The 21,184-nt window shown below is 34.6% G+C and overlaps 1 protein-coding gene across 2 annotated transcripts in view; it reads left to right on the plus strand.

Moving 5' to 3' along the window:
* The window catches only part of SNTG1 (syntrophin gamma 1), a 336,705-nt gene that overhangs the window by 304,585 nt on the left and 10,936 nt on the right, over positions 1 to 21,184 (plus strand). For both annotated transcript variants that reach the window (XM_010401190.4, XM_039549083.1), the window contains exons 16-17: positions 4,320 to 4,412; positions 16,840 to 16,950. In XM_010401190.4, the coding sequence (XP_010399492.1) occupies positions 4,320 to 4,412; positions 16,840 to 16,950 (204 nt within the window). The remainder of the gene's footprint in view (positions 1 to 4,319; positions 4,413 to 16,839; positions 16,951 to 21,184) is intronic.

The raw sequence follows: 21,184 nt of genomic DNA on the forward strand, positions 1-21,184 counted from the left end.
CCCAAGCCATATTAGCATATTAGCCTGTGCAAGTATTGTCTCACACATTTTCTCCTGGGAATGAAAGCACTGACATGTTTTTATTCAGACAAATTGTTAGTTAGTAGTATATTACCCCTTTTCTGACCTGTGAGCCACCACATGCAGGTGGATTGAACTGGTATATACTGATGATGATCCAGCTTGCAAAAACTACACTGCTGTCAGTTTTAAGGCACAGCATCTCTGTTTAGGAGAAGTCAGAGGAGGTTCAGCTTTTCTCTTGTAAGTTCATGTACTCTGTTACCTTTTATAGAAACTATTCTTACCTTTTGCACTGTAATTACATCCTGAAAAATCTAAGACTAGTTTTTCTGTGTAAAAATTGCAACAATATATGTCCTCTGCCACTAAATATTTGAGTGGTTTTGTCTTTCTTATATAATTAACTGCAACATACTTTATAGAAGCACTGCTGTGCCATCAGTAAAAGAATATATGGCATTTTTCTTGAATAAATTTTATCCTAGAAGCTACCTCATATTTGTTCTACTTTGAGATTGATTCATACTATAGCATTCCTAGTTTAGATTTTTCTTTTGGGTTTTAGAATTACATTTGTTCAAATTGCCCTCATGCTTCTCGAAAATAATTTCCTTAATAACCTTAACCTCAGATTAATCTTAATCTTTTCACTTAATTTTCTCTCTCCTGATATTCAAAGTAGCAATTAAGAACTCAAAGCAATGATTTCCTGATTGATTGATTGATTGATTGATTACAGCAGATCTGTGAAAGTGGACAAACAAGCTTCTCATGATAGAATATTATTGTGGAACTCACACTTATTATTACACCTTTTTTTATTTTCTATATCTTGATTTGGAAAAAAAGTTTAGAATATTTTTAATATAACTGTGTTTGGCGTCCTCATTTTTCTCTCAGCAATCCATTACTGCTTTCATCTACCAACTTGCAGATGCAGATAAAATCTGGTGCTATAATTTATCTCCAACAAGTTATTTCATTTCTCTCTGAGAAAAAAAAATGGTGACAGGTTCAAAATTAAGGTAACAACTGTATATTTTTACTAAAATTCTGGTTTATGCCAAAATTTGTATTGATATGAATATTCATATTTAAAGTGAATGCTAATCCAGTAGGTTTCTCTTACAATGAAATCATATAATTTTGAAAATATAACTGCAGTTTAAAACTGCCATTTAAAATTCTTCAACTGTGTTGTGTGCTAGTACATAATCATACAAATAGTAACTATTACTCAATGACTATAACCTCCAGAAGAGTTTAATGAGGGGCCAATTCTGATCTAACTCCAAAGAATATATAACAAATTTAAGTATTTTTTAAATGCCTCACTGTAAATATATAATGAATTCTGTTTCAGCCTAATTCATAGCTTCTGCCAGAGGTATATCTAAAACAAAAAATAGACAGTTGCTTTTTCTTAGAAAAGAAATGTATTAGAGGAGGCATAGTCAAGTTGATAATAATTTAGCAATAACATGGTGCAATAATACAGTGGAGTCATTTTGGTGTGTTACAGTCACTCTTAAATTAGTTTTGTAGTGTAGTAAGTGATGATAATCCATTTTCATAATCACCTATTAAAAAAAATTAGTTGAAATGAAAATCCTTTTTCCTTACTGTGTCACAACATTTTTGCATGAAGAATCTGAGACTACTATAGCTTGCATAATGATGTGCAATTATATATATGACTGTCACATTCCTTTTGTGTTCTTGTTACTTTAAGCTAAAGTTTTCACCTCTTCCATCATGAATTTTTTTCTTGCTGTCCTTGCTTGTATTATAGTTGTTTGCTTTCTAATGTAAGGATTATTATTTAAGCTGGTTTATATTGCAGTACTTTAACATATGTTTCCATTGAAGTTGAATCTGAAAGTCTGAACTAAGTCTTAGATTTATATTACACTTTATTTCAGCTTCAGAGATGGCTTAGATGAAGTTCACGATGTATTGTTCTTTCCATAATTTAAACTGTGTGTGTTGAAGGAATAGTATTTAAGGAACAACTTCGAGTTGTCTCCTTCAGCCTCTGCCTGACCCATTGAATTATTAATAAACCAAAGTTAACATTCCATATTCTGTGGAAGAACAGCAAATGACTTCTGAAGTGTGTTCTGCTTCTTTTGGGAAGGGGATGCTTCAGTTCTGATGAGGTTTTCATGAGCTCTTATGAGAAATCAGCAACCAAAGCCAAACATCCACAGTATATATTATTCATGGTCACTTTTAAAGTTTTAAAATGTTAAATATGTAAGAAATTTTAAATGTATCTTGATAACAATTTTTGCCTTTCTCTTTTCTCCAAATATCTGAATTAAAAGGCAGCTTAAAGAAAATAAAGATGAGAAAAGTCTTACAAGAGTTTACTAGTGTCTGAAGGTTCACATGCCTACTCTGACCTGTCACCAGAATCATATGCAAGTGTGTACAACACCTGCAAAAACCAAGGGACATTCTTCCCCAAAGAAACTAAATTCTCAGTGTCTGGAGATCTTTTTTGTTATTCTCATGTTTTTTCTTCTCTAAATTGTTTTGAACATCATAGTCTGAGGGTGTGGAATGGTCTTTTCTATATGTAAAGAATGACTAAAGAATCAGCTGCTGCTAGTAGTGCGCAGTTTCTTCCTGCAAATAACTACACCGAGCTGAACTAGAGGATATTTCTCCACAAATTGTGCACTGCCTTTTGTGGAAATATCCTTCAGTCTGGGAAACAGGTCGCTTTTGCAGTGCAGCCTTGAACCAAGGCTGCTATGGCCTGTTTTTCACAAATCTTAAGTTCCCAGTGAGGCTATTTAGACAGGCACAGTGCTGGGCTTAAACAGAGGGAGCTGTGCCAGCTCAGCATGGTGCTGTAGTGCACGCTGTAGGTTGGCCTCTGGTGTTGGGGTGGGAGGTTAGATAACTTTACATGACAATATGTGTTTTAAATCTGATACACATTTTCTTTGCCAAATTTAATTTCCAGTAAAGGCTCTGAGTCTGTTCCAGATCTTGAACGTTTGCAAATAAAAATGGAATTTGCATCTTGTAAGATGTTTGCAAGATAATTCCACGTAACTGTACATTTTTTACTTTGCATGCAAAACTTGAAAATGTTTGCATATTTGACTTAATTAACTGTAACTGTGAACTATATTAATCTGCACTTTTTCTTCTACTAATGAGATAGTACCAAAGGCAATATCCTCTTCTTTTTCAACACTGTTTTACAATCAAATTTTACATATTCATAGCAGTTTTATGGTGTAGCTGATCAAAGAAGAAAAAGAAAAAGCCACTTTTTTTCATTAATATAAACACTAAGTACGAATTTTTCAATTTTCCTTCATAACATTTTCTATTTAGAAGCTGTTAATGCACCTTCCAGCTTCTTGTGTTCTGAGGAGGACCACCTAGAATCCAAGAGCCCTCCCAAAGAATATATGAGTGAAGGCATGTGATTTATCCTTGATAATCAAAATGCCAAAGATAATCATAGGTTCTTTTGTAATACTGACAATTTACTAACCCACATTGTTCCCATGTTTACAATTTATATTTTGATTTTCTGACACATTATAGATGAAAAAGACAAGTCTGTCATTTTGTACCTGTAGTCAGCCTTCAAGCACAGCAGTAGTTTTGATCCTGAAAATTACACTGATAAATGTCTCACAGTGTGTGACATTATGGGAATAAATAGATGCATATATTTAAAAATTATAGAATGAGAGAGTCTTTCAGAATTCCAAGGTTTCTCATAGAAACCTTTGAGATATATTGGTCCACTAGCTGAAGCAAAAGAACATATTTCAGATAATTACATCAGTTGCTAAATGGTATGAAATATTAGCTTTTTCCCTGAGATTTAGGACAAGAGAAAACCACAAGAAACAGCATACAGAGATACTTTACATATGCGTTTTCTTTTTCTTGAAAAGATAAAAGGAACATATTAATCTTAGAAGTTGTTACTGGGTATGAAAACCAAATAAGGGGGTTTGAAAATAATAAAACTTCCCTTTTAGAAAATGTTATTAGTAAGCCACTAAGGCAATTCCGAGCCTCTTTCATTTCTTCCCTAATGGAAGCAAAGCCTGTTTTCATAGTACTTAGACAACTTCATCACTCATTAAAATCCTTTGATTTGAAATACACTGGCAATAAATAGACATATATACACAGAAACGACTTAGTTCTGATAATAATTTTGAGATACATAAACATTAGAATAAAGACTCAGAAATAGAGGTCCTAGAAAAAATACTAAGAAATGTCTTGTGTCTTCTCTGATTTTTCTTTTACAGTGCAAGACATATGCCTGTGTTTTAGAGAGTCACCTTATGGGACTTACCATCGATTTTAGCATGGGCTTTGTCTGTTTTGATGCTGCCACAAAGGTAAAGTTCTGAGACTTTTTTTCATCACACTACTATTATTCCTTGTTATTTCTAATATTTTGAGATAAGTAGTACATCTTTTAGATATCCTTCTCTTTGTTATAGAAACAGATCATCTCTTGTCAAATCTCTCATGCTGTAGTCTAAATTCAGGACTGATTTCTAATTATGTGAGAAGTAGTATTCTGTGATGTGCTTGTTATTGAAAAGCCAGTACTGATATCAATCTGAAACAAGCATCAGATCTTTATTCTTGAATTTCACATGAAAGCCCATACTGATTCAGTTTGATGGTTTTTTTGCTGGTGCTTCCTTGGTTTTGAGAAAAGATAATTTTCTTGGTTTCAATCTCATCTGTGAGCTTTGAAAATAATCTTCCATTCTCTTCTATTGTTTTGTGGAAATGAGAGTGTGCTATTACAGCAATTCCACAATACTTTAGCTATTGGTGTTCAGGTGTCTGTAAAAAGATAAATCAACCATAGCCTATATGTCTCACCCATCAGCTTTTCCTGTCAGCCTTAAAACAACTCAGTACAACTGATGAAAGAGTTTGTTTTATCAAGTGAATAGTATGGACTCAATTTCCATATTATATTATTGCGTGGCCAAGTCTCAGTAAAATCATTGAGACCCTGAGTATGTCATGTGTTGACATTTGCACTAATTGCTGTCAAGTCCTAGAATGTCAGAAGCTTTACTGCTACTACTAGACACTGCTGGTAAATGGTAGAATCTTTCTTGTGAATGAAATGGTGAAATCTTTCTTCTGAGTTCCACTTCTCCTCAATACCTATTTTCCTTTGAGATGCTGCAACATTGTCACCACCAATTGTTGAAGATGTCCTTTTGACTCCACAATTTGCTCCTATGCTCTATTTTAAGGCAATCCTTCCCACCTCATTATTCCACTAATCCAAACCCTTTTATTCTTCCCGCTTCTCCGTTCCACTGTTTTTTTGCACAAAGTGATGAATTTTAAATTCAAGTACTTATGTAACCTTGTTTCTTTTTGTTAAGCAAATAGTCTTGTACAATTCATCAATGAAATGCAGCTATCAGTTTAGAAGGTATTACACAAAAAATCAGAATTAAGATGCAGTAGCTCAGTTAAAAAAAAAAAAAAAAGCGGTTTTCCCCCACCCACCCTCCAATAATATTTTAAATATATACATTATATAATACATATGTATGTAATTATAGAATCATAGAATGGTTTGGGTTGGAAGAGACCTTAAAGATCATCCAGTTCCAACCCCTCTGCATGGACAGAGACACCTCCCACTAGACCAGGTTGCTCAAAGCCCCACCCAACCTGGCCTTGGACACTGCCAAGGATGAGGCATCACAGCTTCCCTGGGCAACCTGTTCTGGTGCCTCACCACCCTCAGAGTAAAGAATTTCATTTGTATATCTAACCTAAATATACCCTTTCAGTTTGAACCCATTACTTCTTGTATTATATGTACTGTATTGTATGTTAGAATAAAGCATTACACCACAAATAAAAAAAAAAGACATTGTTTTGTTAGGTAATTAGGCATTAGGCAGTGTGAGATAAAGATGGCAATTGCATTAGAAAAGAAAAGAAACAATACAATAGAAAGCAACATAATCTGTTGCCAAGTGACTGCTACAGTTAAAATTGTCAAACAAGCCATAGGGTGAAATGTCTGAAATCTAAGTGTGTCAACCAAGTTTTAGTGGGTGCCTAAATACAAAAAGCATTACCTACTCTCCATCATTTTATGGAAAGATGAAGATTAGCCAAAAATTTATTCAGATATTTTTATTATGGTCATGACAAGTGTAAATTGTGTCTATGCTGGCAATGGTCTTCAACAATATTGCTAATCTCATATATACTGAAATGTAAAGTAGACCTGTATTGTCTCTTAAGCTAAAAGTGTTATTTCTCTTCCTAATGATGTTCATATGAAGCAGGAAATCAAAATCTGTTTTCCAGAAATTATCTGAGAAAGCAATTAAAAATGGAAACCAATTTGCAGGACAAGGAAAACATGAAAAAGATTTAAATCAAGTAATCCATTTCTTATTAATATTTACATATACATTTGTGAATTAAGACTGTACAAAAGTCCTATCAATTGTCCCATGAATTAACATACTCAGTATTAAAGACAAAAACATTATTTTAAATATCATACCATTCATGAAAATGATACTTACTTATAATTCTTTATAAGTTTTAGGATTTTTTTACAATTTGTATTTGAAAAACCAGTACAAACAATTATCTTGTCACTTTATCCACAGCTTCTTGGGGCAACCTGTTCCACTGTCTCACCACCCTCATCATATAACCTTATGTCCAATCTGAACTCTCCCTTCTTCTGCTTTAAAAACATTGTCCCTTTGTCCTGTCGCTGTAGGCCTTGGTAGAAACTCTTTCACCATATTTGTACCAGCATCCTTTAAGTTTTGAAAAGCAGCAATAAGGTCTCCCTGGAGCCTTCTCTTTTCCAGGCTGAAGAGCCCCAACTCTTTCAGCCTGCCTTCATGGAAGAGGTACTCCAACCCTCTGATCATCTTAGTGGTCCTCCTCCTGTACATGTTCTCTTCTGTTATTTTGCCACTGCTCCTATCAAATTCAACCACTCCTTTTTGGGTAAAGATTAACTTAAAGCCATATTCCATAGCCTTCAGAGTTCAGTGTCAGATTGAACTGTTCATCATTCAGTACTTCTCTGAGAATAACACAGAGAATAACCCTGCAGATGCAAGATATTTTAATGAATTCATGGGGGGTCTTGGACAAGTACTTGGAGGACAGATCTACTGAATATCATTGAATGGGTTTTTTATTCGTATTTTTTTACAACATTTTCATGTTTCCCAGAACACAGAGGTCTCCAAAAACAAAGTAGTTTTGGAAATAAAGTAGTTTCTGAGAAGTCCTGTCTTATATTTTGTTGCAATGGTATCTTCAGTAAATCTTCAGACAATGTCAATATTATACTTAATACTGTGCTCATGGTATTTTAAGTTTTCTTTCTTAATTCCTAATGAATTGACTGTGAATTGTCTTTATAAGTGCACAGTTACTAATGAATTGAAATGAAGAAAGCCAAGTTCTTTAACTCATGATTTTAACATTTATTCAAATGTTCCAGTTATTTTAGCAGTGCAACAATATTTAAATTGTTTCTTCGTCTCACATTTCAAGTAAGTTAATAGATTTTGTCCAACATGCCTGACAAGTTGCAGTCAAAATTTCATAAATGTTCTAAATTCCAGACCCCCAATGTTCATGAAAAAGTTTGTAAGGGGTAGTGGTTCTCATTATGTGTATGATTTCCAGACAAAAGCCTTAGAACGCTGTGTAGGCTTGTTTCCTTGTTTGCTGTCATTTAATCCCTAAATAATACTTAACTATGTAAATTGAAATTAGTGGTTAAAAACTGTCATCTGTGCTAAATGTATTTCAAGTCAAACACATCATAATTAGATAAAAACATTGTTTCTGTGTCTGCACAGACCTATGATGAATATGAGTACACAAAGTATTAAATTTAGTTATTCAGAAAAAATCTGTGCTGTGATGTGATTATAACAGCATTGGCATAAATCATAGCTGTTTCTGCTGCATATTCTCTGCTTTTTCTTATTCATTTTCTGACTGATAGCTCATAGAGTCAACAATAGTTTGTCATTTAGACTATTTTGGTATGATGCTTTATAACAAGCCATTGTAGTTTCCTGAAAGGAGAATGAACAGTTTTTAGCACTGTCTGGTTAAATTGGATTGTTCAAACATTTCAGAAAATTAGTTCTCAATTCAGCTCAGTAGTTTGTAAACTACCAAATAGAATTTTGGACACAAAGTAATTTTTCTCCTTGCACCTTAAAAAGTAGTGACAAATATATTTGCACCCTTGTTCTTCTGCAGCACTTTTCAGAGCCAAAGCTCCGGTGCAAGATGCCATCTTTTATTAGCAATGTATGGATTGAAAGCAAACTGTGACACACAGCCCAAGCCAACACTAGAAATCTTTGATTATGATTATTTTTGCGATGTAGTCCTTCATTTGTGGTGGTTATAAACCTGGAGTCAAAAAGCCACCTGCCTTCTGTGTTGGCATACACAGAAATGTAATTCTGATCAATAGGGAGTTTCCCCCAAGCATCTCTTCCAGTGGAGACTTCTTCCAAAAAATGTCCACCAGCTTTAACACAATTTCATTATTTGAATAATGAATAACACAATTTCTATATTTGAAATACAGGATGTCAAATAGCCCCCTTACTGAACTTCCCTCTTTCTTCCTTGCTAGTATTCTACAAAAAGTGAATTTAACAAATCTTTGTGAATACCATTTAGATATTTTATTTTCTTTTCTGCCTTAATCACATTTTCCAGATTCTGCTTAGTTACTCCTTGCACTACAAGGTGTCTTAGTATACAGCGTCTACTCCAGACATAATTTTTCACCAGTGATGTTCCATATGCTAAATGTTTTGTTTATTTGGTTTTAAAACATGAAAATTCTAAAAAGATGCAAAAAGTTCTGTGGCAGTTCTTAGAAGTTATATACCAAATTTTATCCTAGGTCATTTTTGCTTTATTGTGTATCAGTGTTTACTGGGGAAAACATTTTTCTTAGTCCTGCACAACTACATCCCAGCATTCATGTCCTAAATTTTTCTAACATTAGCTAGTATACAGACATAAATATTTTAATGAACAAGTGTAACTCTTTTATGGGCAATTTGTGTTAGGTACGGACATACATGGATATTATGATGAGCATTTATAAATAAGGTTTTGCAGCCACTATAGCCACCTTAAGAATTAAGTATGGAGACTGATTAAACAGAATAACAAGACATGTACAGAAGTTAATATAACTACTATTCTGAAAGTGATCCAATGCATAAAACTACTACTATAAACCATTGCCATTCTCAATAACTGATTCTTAATATGCTTCCATAAAAAAAATGGACTACGCTTCAAGTAGATGGGTGGATATACATGGAAATATGTATATTATATATATATTTCTGTTTTACTGACATATTCATTAATTTTTTTTCTATAATGTGCTTATTTAAATCATAAATTCTACTAATAATATATGTGTGTGTTGGTGGGAATATACATTGCCATATACCTACCTGAACAAAGTGCTGTGTCTGTACTCCATCACATTTACTGCTCATTAAAGCAGCGTCAAAAAAATATATTTGCCAGAAGAGAAAAAAATCATCCCTTGTAGGATTGAAAATAAATTAAGGTGCTGCTGAATTATATGATGGTGTTAGAACAAAGTAAGAAAAGGCTCCGCAACGGCCCACAAGGTGCCCATGAACAAAGCTCAGTGTACCTGTCCTCTGTTCTCTTGCAGAAACCCTGAGTATTTCCCCAAAACAGAGAATACACCATGAACAATAAATAGCATTGCAAATATCTTTAATTTTATTTCCATACCAAAAGACTACTGAATCACACAGAGCAGTATTTCTCTTAATTTCTTTATGAATAAACTCCCATGTTTTCTAGGGATACATACCTTGTCTGTCTCTTTATGCAACTAATACATATACAGTATATTGAGATAAAACAGAATACAAAAACCTTCTTGATATTAAAATTTCAGTAATAGGGAAGGCAGGAAGAAACCAGGCTCGCTGCAAGATGGAGATTTAATGATATAACTCTTGCAAAAAAATATTTATTCCATGCTTAGAAGTTGAAATGCTGAACAAATAGCTACTATAACTTTAATATAAGCCATCAAGCATGCTTCATACAGTTTTATGTTCTGTGGGTAGAAACAAATTTTGGTAGGTCATCCATCAGTACCAAGAAAATACACTGTAGTCTTTTAACATTCTATGTAATTTCAGTAATGGACAAGAACAGTTAGTTTATAAGGGCTGACTTTCATGCTTTTTTCCTTTGTCTCATTTTTGTTCTTTATCCTCTGTGTCCTCCCGTCTTTCCCTTTACAGTTATAAAGCTGCAGCAGTTGACAAAGGAAATTGCCTTGGACCATAATTCTTTTGTAGTAAGACAGTCTCCAGAGATCAGTAACACAGTACAACTGAGCATGAACAAGATCTTAATCCTACTCAGTTCCCTACTGCTGCTATAACTATGGACAAAGTGTCACTTGGCAAGAATGAAATCTTTCTCAATTAGCTATGAGACAAACAGACAAATTAAGGTGTATCCCAGGTGCCTGAAGACTCAATTACTTTTATTCTTAGGAACAGGGCTTCTGCTCTTGATTTAGTTTGACTTGTAGGAGTATCATCTATTTTAGTCAGACAACAAACAGCATTAGCTTGAAAAGTTCTCATTGAAGTTTAGCATAATTCTGCAATATAGATCACATACGAAAAAAATTGCCTTAAGAATCTAAAAGGAAGAATAATCCAATCAGTCAAAAAAAAGAAAGGTAGTGTTGAAAAAGTACAGCTATAGACATCTGAAGGTGTGATGGAAAAGACAACAAAGGGATTTGATGAAACTAAAACTTGAAAAGTGACCTCTGACATCCCTTCCTTAATAAAGATGGTTTCTTTGTTTACTCCACCATTTAGAGGTGGTCTGGGATGTAGCTGTCTAATTATTATAAAACACTGACAGATTCAGGGTTTTTTTTAAGCATCCTACTGAAGGCCAAACTTCTTTTGCTATTACATAGTAAAACCTGTATGATTCATGTCAATGGAATGACATTGTGCTTCTGATTTCCGTAGATCATGTATGTAGATAAAACATGTATTTCATAAAATCATAGAATATCCTGAGTTGGAAGGAACACATAAGAATCATCAAAGTACAACTCCTGGTCCTGCATGGTACAGCCCCAAGAATCACACCATGTGCCTGAGAGCGTTGTACAACTTGAACTCTGTCAGGCTTGGTGCTGTGACCACTCCCCTGGGGAGCCTGTTCCAGTGCTCAGTCACCCTCTGGGTCAAGAGCCTTTTTCTGATATCCACCCTAAAGCTCCCCTGACACAATTTCAGGCTGTTTTCTTGGGTCCTGTCACTGGTCGCCGCAGAGAAGAGATCAGTGCTTGCCCCTCCTCTTCCCCTTACAAGGAAGTTGTAGACTGTGATGAGGTCTCCCCTCAGCCTTCTCTTCTCCAGGCTGAACAGACCAAGTGACCTCAGCTGTTCCTCATGTGGCTTCACTGGCAGGTGAAATTATGACATTGTACTACGTGGTGCAAACACTATTGCTCAAGTTTGTTACGTGTAAATAGTCTTTCTGCAAGAAGAGAGTTCGTTCACAGTGGATAATTCAACACAGAAGAGACAAAACTGTTAAATAATAAGTTGAAGGTAGTTAATCACTGAATTCATAGGACACAAATCTGCTCTGGTTGGAGATTCTTGTTTCTTTCCTAGTGCCAATGCATAATGCCCTCTGTATCCTAAATGATATATCTATGCCAGAGCCATGGACTAGTCAGACATCCACATTTCTATGACTATCCTTAGAGCATGGTAAGTAAAAACAGTCACCTATTTATTCTGTATTTGTTTGATAATCTGGTCTCTCTTTGGATTAGAACAAACTCCTTGACCCAAAACAAAACAAAAACCCTGATGAATATTCCTAGTCATAGCCCCAACAAAGACAGTTACAGTTACGATGTATTTCCACATTCCTGATGCCATTACCTAGGTGGAAAGTGATTTTGTCTGATGTCACCTCATCAAAATTTTATGTGGTTTAGTCCAAGATTCTGGGAATGAGTAGCAAACTGACATAGAATATGAATGTGAAAGTATTTTCTAAGGTGCCTTGCAGAATATGTGTTCTAGACCTATCACTATTGCTAAGAATAGAAACAATATAATTTTCTTCATTTGTGTGACTGTATTACAGGTATAGAAGTCAGTAGCTTTTCTTCCATGTGTCATTTATATGTTGCATTTATGTACGAAGTATAAAATAAAAATACACAGAGAGCATCCTTTTTTAATTATAGCAGAATAACACTAGCAGAGGATAATAGGCAGCAATTTGTTTGCAAAGACTAGCACAAATGAGTCCTAGATGATTACTTATAAATAAAATATTTCTCATTAAAAAGTATTGGTGAAAAATCTTGGTCCCAGATATGTCACAGGAAAAAAAATCCTGTTAATTTCAGTGAATATAGGATTTTGCTTTTTGATTATTTGTTATTACAATAATTTAATCGCATCTCAAGAGGAGTCTTAAATCTAATTTGTCTGCTTGTCTACACAGTTTATTTGTTTGCATTGCATTCTGGTATTCTTTGAAGTTCATTTTATTAAATGGTTTAAAATGCAAAAAGCAGCCTAAGCAATATATGAATAATAATTGAGAAAAGGATTTATATCTTACTGGTTGTTTCCAATTTTATGCATGATACATGCTGTGTTTTTTCAAAGAGATTGTCTTCTTACAGTGCATTTTTCAAGACATGGATTAATTATGTCAGATTTTCTGCAACCACTCTAGTAGTATGGAAATTGTGGTGCTGGTGGTATTTTCAGTGTATGCCTTGGTCTCCTCTTGCTGAATTGGACTGCTTGCTGCTGTTCCCAAATTCTATCTCTACTCATTAAATGAGAGTTCACTTTTCAAGGCAATAAATAGTGCATACTGAGTTTTCCTCTTCATCTTCCATCAAGGCATCATAACATTTTGTGCCACAACTTGAAAGGAGTGTCAGGGTTCTCATGAGTAATTAATGCCACTGTCTACAAGAGAATCTTTTTTAATTTGGTTGCAATTTGTGCTTTAAAAGGAATTGGCACCTGGTCCTTTTGTCAAATCTATTTTAGGGCAAACAAAAATTTATTGCTTCCTATAAATACTGTATCTAGACCTGCAAAATATTCTCAGTGATGCAGGTTATGCACAGTTACTGAGGGAAGTACTTGAAGAGAAAAGGCTGGTTTTATCAGCTAAAAGTAGCCCTATGAGTGTTGAGATCAGTAATACTGCACCTTCAAACCAGTAAGTACTTCTGCTTATATTTCATAATTCCTGAAAATTGATCTATAAATAATTTATGTGACGCAGATTTAGGTGTTTACCAGTTTGTGAAAAAGCCAGCATGTTTTACAAGTGTACTTATTGGTTAAAAGTCACTACGTATACATATATATATTTGTACAAAATGATAACAGCCTATGTTGACTTCCTGAGGCAAGCATTCAACAAATGGTTCTGAGGAGCAAAAAAATGACTGTGACATTGGTGTTGATCAGTATTCCCAAGAATATCTATGACTAATGCAGGAGAATTAGCCTTTAAAATTAGAATTCAGAAGAGTCACCCCAGTGAGCACTGTAACACTGAAGCCAGCCCACAGGAAGATGAAAGACAACACATGAAACTCTCTGTCTCTCATGTGTTAATGTCTCTGCTGTAGTTGCAGGTTTGTGTGAAACTGGGTGCTCAGGTGAGCGGTTCTGGTCTCTCCTTTCTTACTTTGGCACCATGAAGTAGTCGTTGAAAAAGGATAAGTCTGTTCCCTGTTCACTGCTTATGGATTTTGCAGCAATGAAAATGAAAAGAAGAAAAGAACCACACTCAGAACATATAAAACCAGAGGAATTAATCCAGTGATCCCCAAGATTCTTTATTTTAAGAGCGATGTAACTGTGGTCACAGCATTCTGCATCCCTGATACATGTGCTACACAAGCAAAATGTGCAGTTCTGGCTACACAGGGTAGCACTTCAGCCTCTTTGTAGGAGAAAGGATTTAAATCGATCTTACTGGGCACATGATTAACTAATTTACCCAATTTTTGCTACCTAGAATTTGAACATCTAGTTTAAATGGTTTAAGCTAGCTGTTACACTTTTAATGTAGTATAGTATATTGAAGTAGACACACATCCAGAGTTTATCATAATGAACCAGTTCTTCCCAGTTTAAACCAGAATGTAGGAATTGTTATTCAGGGATTCTCTAGAAAAAGAAATAGCCAGGGTGACTAGCTTGAACTACTTTGTATTCCTGACTTAGTAACTTGAAACTCACTTTTCCCTATTCTTATTTTTGTAAAACACCGTCCCCATGTGTGGAAATCTTTGAGGGAAAGGGTGTGCAATTTGTTAAAGAACACTCAAAAGGAGCAGATAGTTCTTTCATGTGGGAATCATTTCATGCATTGTCAATAGCATTTTTACTCTTCACACTTTAGATGAAGAGTATTTAGTGGTCTCTGCAGAGACTGTCAGTTCTAGGAGCTTGTTTTAATATCTTGATGTTGAAGTACAGTTCTGTTGGGATTAGTTCTCTCCACACTATGGACCTGGTTTTGCAGTGTCCTTAAGAGCCCTTGCCAAGTAGGAGTGTCCAAAACCAATGTTATGCATGTATTGAAGTGTGTTCCTGAGTTGTGCCTGTGGTTTGGTGTGACTGTCATTCTCTTTCCTCTAAATGGGAACAAAATGCATGGCGAAACTGCGTGGAGATGTCAAAGTACCAAAGTTCTATACATCCTTCATCTTCATTCCAACTTAATCTGACTTGGAATAAGGCCAGGTACTCTGGGATTTTGCCTGCACATCTAAGGGTTCTTGTTAATGCTACATCTCTCTCCTGGCCTCTCCATAGGTCATCAGAGAAGAGAAAGATGATAGCTCATTGCTTTGATTGTTTTCTCTTGAGATAAAGAGACAATCAGTGGCCTTTACATTTCTCATCCAGGAAATGGCATACTTAAGTGGATTTTCTGTCCCTGCAGAAAGGCAATGGTTTTGGTCTTCTGGCAAGATTTGTTGAGTTACATAGATCTGTAAAATAAAAAGGAGTTTACAAAGTAGGTAGGAATAAAACTACCAGATTGATATTATATACTGGGTTGTTTTGCTTTGTTTTGTTCTTACCTCACTATTTGTACAATATAAATAAACATCTTTGCTCAAACAAGGTCAAAGGAATTGCACACACACAGGGATGAGGGAAACTATTCTATTTTCTGTAGCAGGTATTGGTGGGCTCAGGAGGACAACATTTGAAACAAATAGGATATATTTTCACCTAAACTGCCAAATTCCTCTAGTTTATCTGTAACAGAATGTCCTTAACTCTGTTTATGGCAGATGTCACATGCACACAGAGAATGAAAGTGGTGCTGAGACTAGGGTTCTTCTTTTTATCTGGAAGGGGCAACAATATAGAGAGAATTTTGGAGAAAAATTCTAGTGCTTGCTTTGTGTTTAGTGCACAGTTAAGATGCTGCCCTTGTGGTTTCTTTTCTCGTCAGGTTGCTAAGGCAAACACAGCAAACTTTATTCAGCTTGGTGCAGGATTGAGATTTTTGCCAGTCATTGACATAGAGATCAAGACATCCTGAGGCCAAGGGGCCTGCATAGATTTAGGACAGTTAAAAATTTGACCTCCCCCATATTCTGTTTAATTCCCAGTAGACAGTAAATCATTCATAGATAAAGACTAAGGGCACAGGTGGAAGTGTCATTCTACACTGCTGAGAGGAAATAATTTACAAACCCTTAGACCAGAGAGTTGCCTTAAGTTTCTGTGTTGTTCAATGCCTGTGAAACTAATGTTCATCAAAGCAGTAGTACAATGTGAGTGATGATGACCTCCTAATTATGTGAAATACTATTGGAATCACGATGAAAAATTTTAACAATCCAAAATATCTGGAGGGTGGGGGATATCTTTAAATGATGTTGAAAAGCTTTGCAACAAAAATAGCTCTTTTCCATTTTTAAGCAAAGTAGTTTGAAACTGGTTTTTCTACATAAATCCACACTAGATATGTTTTTTAAAAGATGTTTTTCTAGACAGCTGTAAATTTTATTAATTGTATATTTATTTTGTAAGGCAGTCTGTCTTTTTCAACAAGACAATGCAATTCATAATATAATTACTTGAAAGGCCACTGATATGTTTAGAATTAATGATTTGCTCAAATTCCTCATTAGAGCTCTCATAAATAAACTCAAAATATGTTCTCATTACAGAGCTTTCTTTTGATATTTTATCATTTAAAAATAGGTATTTGTTTTTAGTATGACATGCCCTTTATGTTAGTAGTAGACTCTTTCAATACGGAAAGTGGGGGCTTGTATGTCAGATCAACACTTCAGATAGAGTAGGTAATCCACAGATCATCAGAAGAAAAAATCTTTCTCTTTTGTGTTTAATCAGTATTAAATGCAGATAAAGGAATTTCAGGGTAAATTTCAAAAATGTAGTCTGACAGATGTTATTCAAGCACTGCCAAAGCATAATATATCTGTATGATTAAAGGGACATCTGACCACAGAACACTACATTTATTTAATTATGTACCATAGAGGTGTTAAAAGTTCCTGTGGAAGTGGAAGGAGATCAGCTATTTCTAATGCAATTTTCAGTGATAACTACATTGACTTGCTTGTGTAAGGTTTTTTATATTTGTTTATTGTTATTCTTTTCCCTTTAGGCTGTGCTTTGGAGGTACAAGTTTTCCCAGCTCAAAGGTTCTTCAGATGATGGGAAGAGCAAAATCAAATTTTTGTTCCAAAACCAAGATACTAAACAAATTGAAGCGAAGGTAAAAATAATACGTTGTTTGTATAAAGGTGATATGCAATTTTCAAAGCAGCTAGGGGAGTAGAGGAGTGTAATAAACTAAGTAACTTGGAAATATTAGGTTAATGCACAAAGAATGCAAAGAAAACCAATGAAATTGAAGAAAACTGAACAAATTACTTTTATCTAGTTAAAACTCTTTTGAAAGGTGTAATTAGATTTAAAAATAATAAAATACAGGATTTATGGGATATATGGGTTTAGGCATGTTTTCCAACTGTCCTCTTTGTCATTGTGATAAAGCTGAGAGCTTCAATACAGTGGTTTTCACCCTATAATTGTATGATGAAGAAATGGTGGAAAATATATCCTTAAGTCAACCTGGGAACAAAACTCAGCAAAGGTTTAAAATCTGTTTTTGTTTCTCAGAGAGAAAAAAAGTGGATTAAATATATATTTCCTTACAAGACTGAAGCATTGTGTCTGTCTCTAATGCAAAATCAGAAAAGTTGTATTTTCAGTTGTGCTTTTGATTGAAGAGTTAGTTCATGAAAACTATAGCCGTGAGAGATTTATGCTTACTTCAGTTTATGTCTTTTGAGGATAAGGGCATTCACTGTCCCAATATATATGAGAAGTGATCTCCCCAGGTCTGTGATAAGTGGAACTGCCTTAGAGTCAGCTTAAAGTTCTTTTTTGACTAGAATTCAAATTTTAGTGTAAACCTGAAGACTGTTTTCTCGTCCATGTCTAAGCCTTGTTTTTAAAGCCTTTACTTTATAAAGCCATTTTTCCTCACCATGTCAGAGACAAAATTGCTGAGCGAATGTGATAACAATACGGTTCCATGAGCAAAAAGGAAATGGTTAAATAAATTGTCCGTAAGTGCTAAATATGCAGAATATAAAATACTCTACATATAATAATAACATTTATAAAAAACTATATAAAGAAAAAAATGCATTGTTTTGGGGGCAGTTATGAGTTTGAAGGCCAATAGCTACATTAAGCATCTATATTTTCTTCCTCCATGTCTCTTTATGTTTGGTGTTAATTATTTTCTACCCAGCAGCTATTACTTGATTTTGAATGTTTTACTCAATAAAATAAAGGTAAGTAATATAATTCCCATTAAATATAATTCCCATTAAATATAATTCCCATTAAATCAATGGCAATAAAATGTGAGGACCATGGTTTTGATACTTTCATGTTCTGCTGCATCTCAAGGATAAATATGTTCTTATTTCTGATTTCCTTCAGAAATTTTTTTAATAGTAAAGAAGGTTTTTTTCAGCTTTAATAAGAAAATAAAGCTTAACATAATGTCATGAGGATGACTTTCTCTTAAAGAAGTAATTGTAAACTTTTATCATGCTCTTATGTACAGATGAAGGATGAAAATCATCATTATTTTTCTAATATCTCTCTTCTATTTCTGTCATATTAGACATGATTTTAGCACTGACGAAAATTCATAAGAGTCCAAGAATTGCACACTGTTGGGGTGTTTGGGGATTTGGGGGCTTTTGGTTTCGTTTTTTTTTTTTTAATTGGTAAAACTAGAATAAATTTTTAATACTGAATTACATTTTTAAAAAAATAAAACCAAAGAATGAAATCTAATTTTTGAAAAAAAAATAGTTTTCTTTTTTTTTGTTTCATGTTTTGAATTATATCTGTCATATAAATCACTTAGAGATACATAAGTATGTTGGATATACATAAGCCTTAGAGGTATCCTGGTGCCTTTATTGTACCTGTTGTTATTCCCACTCAAATTGAGTTCTAAAAACTTCTGCCAAACTTTTATTAAGGTAGAAATTCTACTTTCCACCTTATGAAAGCAGAGTATTAATACAAGCCTGGTAGCATGCTTATTAATATGCTGTCATGTTCCCTGGTTGCTCCTCTTTACTCTAAATTTAAACTTTCACATTACTCAATTTGGAAATAAAAATTTGTTGCTTTTAATTAATTTTCTTGGTGATCAAAGCATGCCAACTATATGCAAAGAAGTCAGATTATATTCTCTTTGGAAGGTGCTGTGGCATTTATAATGAGCTGTTCTATCCATTCCAATTTGTTTACACATCAAGTATGTTGCTTAGTCTAAGAAATGTAGATAAATGTGTCTGTAAAATGAATGTGAAGGTTCTTGGGTAATATGTTTTCAGCACTGGTTAACTTAAAATTTTGTGGATAACCCCCTTGTGTATCATTTAAACCTTTCATAGATTTAAAGCACTATTCAGCATGAGGAGAGGTGGAACAGTCTAGCCTCTACTTTTTTTTGCTTTACATTCCTGAGTTAGAGGTATAGCTATTTGTGGAACTGTTGAGTCATTAGGAAACAGTAATCAGATTTTCAGAAATACTTGTAATGCCAGATTTCATGAATACTGTATGCAGGCTTCATTTGAAATCAGAGGATGGAACTTTTGTAAAACATCTGTTAAAGGTTGTGATGAATATTCATGACCACAGCTATCATCACCTGTTAAATGTAGCTCTGTTTTGCAGCTGGCCTGGAGACCCACTGCTGTAACAGGAAATAGAGTGTAACATTTTCTTTAAGATTCTATTTGGTTTTTTCCCCAGTTATAATACACGGGGAATAATCAGAATGTCATGAAATGAGAACTCAGCAGAGAATAAAACCAAAAATTTGAGAAGCTGTTACACCAATGTATTAGGGCTCTTCACTTACTCGTTCCCAAGCAGTAATGTGGAAGCAGGGCATGGCAGGTAACTCTCCAGACACCTCAAATACTGTGTTCAGTTTTGGGCCACTCACTACAGGAAGGACATTAAGGTGGTGGAGTGAGTCCAGAGAAGGGCAACAGAGCTGGTGAAGGGTCTGGAACACAAGTCTGATTAGGAGCTGAGGGTGTCTAGCCTAGAGAAAAGGCGGTCAGGTGGAATCTCATTTCACTCTACAACTGTCTGAAAGGAGATTGTAGCTAGGTGGGGTCAGCCTGTTCCCTTAAGTAACAAGCAATAGGACAAAATGCAATGGCCTCAAGTTGCACAGGGGAGGTTTAGATTGGATATTAGGAGAAATATCTTCACCAGGAGTGTTGTCAATCATTGCAACAGGCTGCCCAGGGAAGTGGCAGGATCACCATCCCCAGAGGGACGGGGTAGATGTGTAGACATGGCACCTAGGGACATGTTTTAGTGGTGGACTTGGCAGTTCTGGATTAACCATTGGACTTGATAATCTTAAACATCCTTCCAACCTAGATGATTTGATGATTCTATATAATTGCTTCACAGAAAAATATGAGTTATCAAAATCCAAATGCTTCCTGTCTTCCTTCATTTATAATATGGAACATTTTGTGTATCTCATGCTTTCCCAGGTGTGTGTGATTATGGCACATTGAACCTGTGTGATAATACTCTTTAGCTTTAGAACACTTACTCATGATCTGTAGAATCAAGAGTGTCAGAATGCTCAGCTATTGAATTTTGATCCATACTTAGATAATTTTTTTTTATTCTAGAAATGCATTTCAACTTGTAGATATGCATTGTTTGGGAAAAAAATAGGTATGCATCAGTATTTTAAATTTTAACCATATTATCTTCATAATTGTCCAACATCTCCTCTGTATTCTGGTGAATATACAGAGATATCAGTATCAACGTTAGAAAAATCTAGGCAAAATACATTTTGGGATAAAGTTCAGCACCACATGCATTCATCAGTTAACTTTTTTGTTGTTGTTGAGAAAAGCACTTGCCACCAGAGTTATATTCCTAAGTGAAAGAAAGTCCTTCGCTGACACTGAATAGCTAATATTTTTATAACAAAATTTTTTATAGTTTGATTAATGCCTGACTTAAAAATTCAAAATGGCATGCTTTGAGACATACAACAGGTGCTAAAGATTTAGTTATAGTTTAATTTATTTCTCTGTACAGTTCTTTTCAGCTTTAAAATAGTTTTAGGTATTTATACATTCCAAATACTGCCTTGTTTTTTTTTTTTGGTAGAGACACTGCTCTCATGCTTTTGTTCGGCTTCTCTCTAAGTTAAATCATATTACTACAAAGATATATAATTTAGAATAAAAGAAGTGTTTCCTCATGGATTTAAGCAGTTCCAGTCTAAAAATCTGAACAATAATTATCATAGGTCACACCAGTGGGTCTATGGCAGGGTGCCTGAAAGCAAACACCTAACTTAAAAGGTATCTAAGGCAAGGTCTAAGTGGTTTCTGACAAGGAAACCACTTAAGGGCAACATT

Source organism: Corvus cornix, chromosome 2 (assembly GCF_000738735.6).
Source record: "Corvus cornix cornix isolate S_Up_H32 chromosome 2, ASM73873v5, whole genome shotgun sequence".
In the NCBI taxonomy this organism is placed as follows: Eukaryota; Metazoa; Chordata; class Aves; order Passeriformes; family Corvidae; genus Corvus; species Corvus cornix.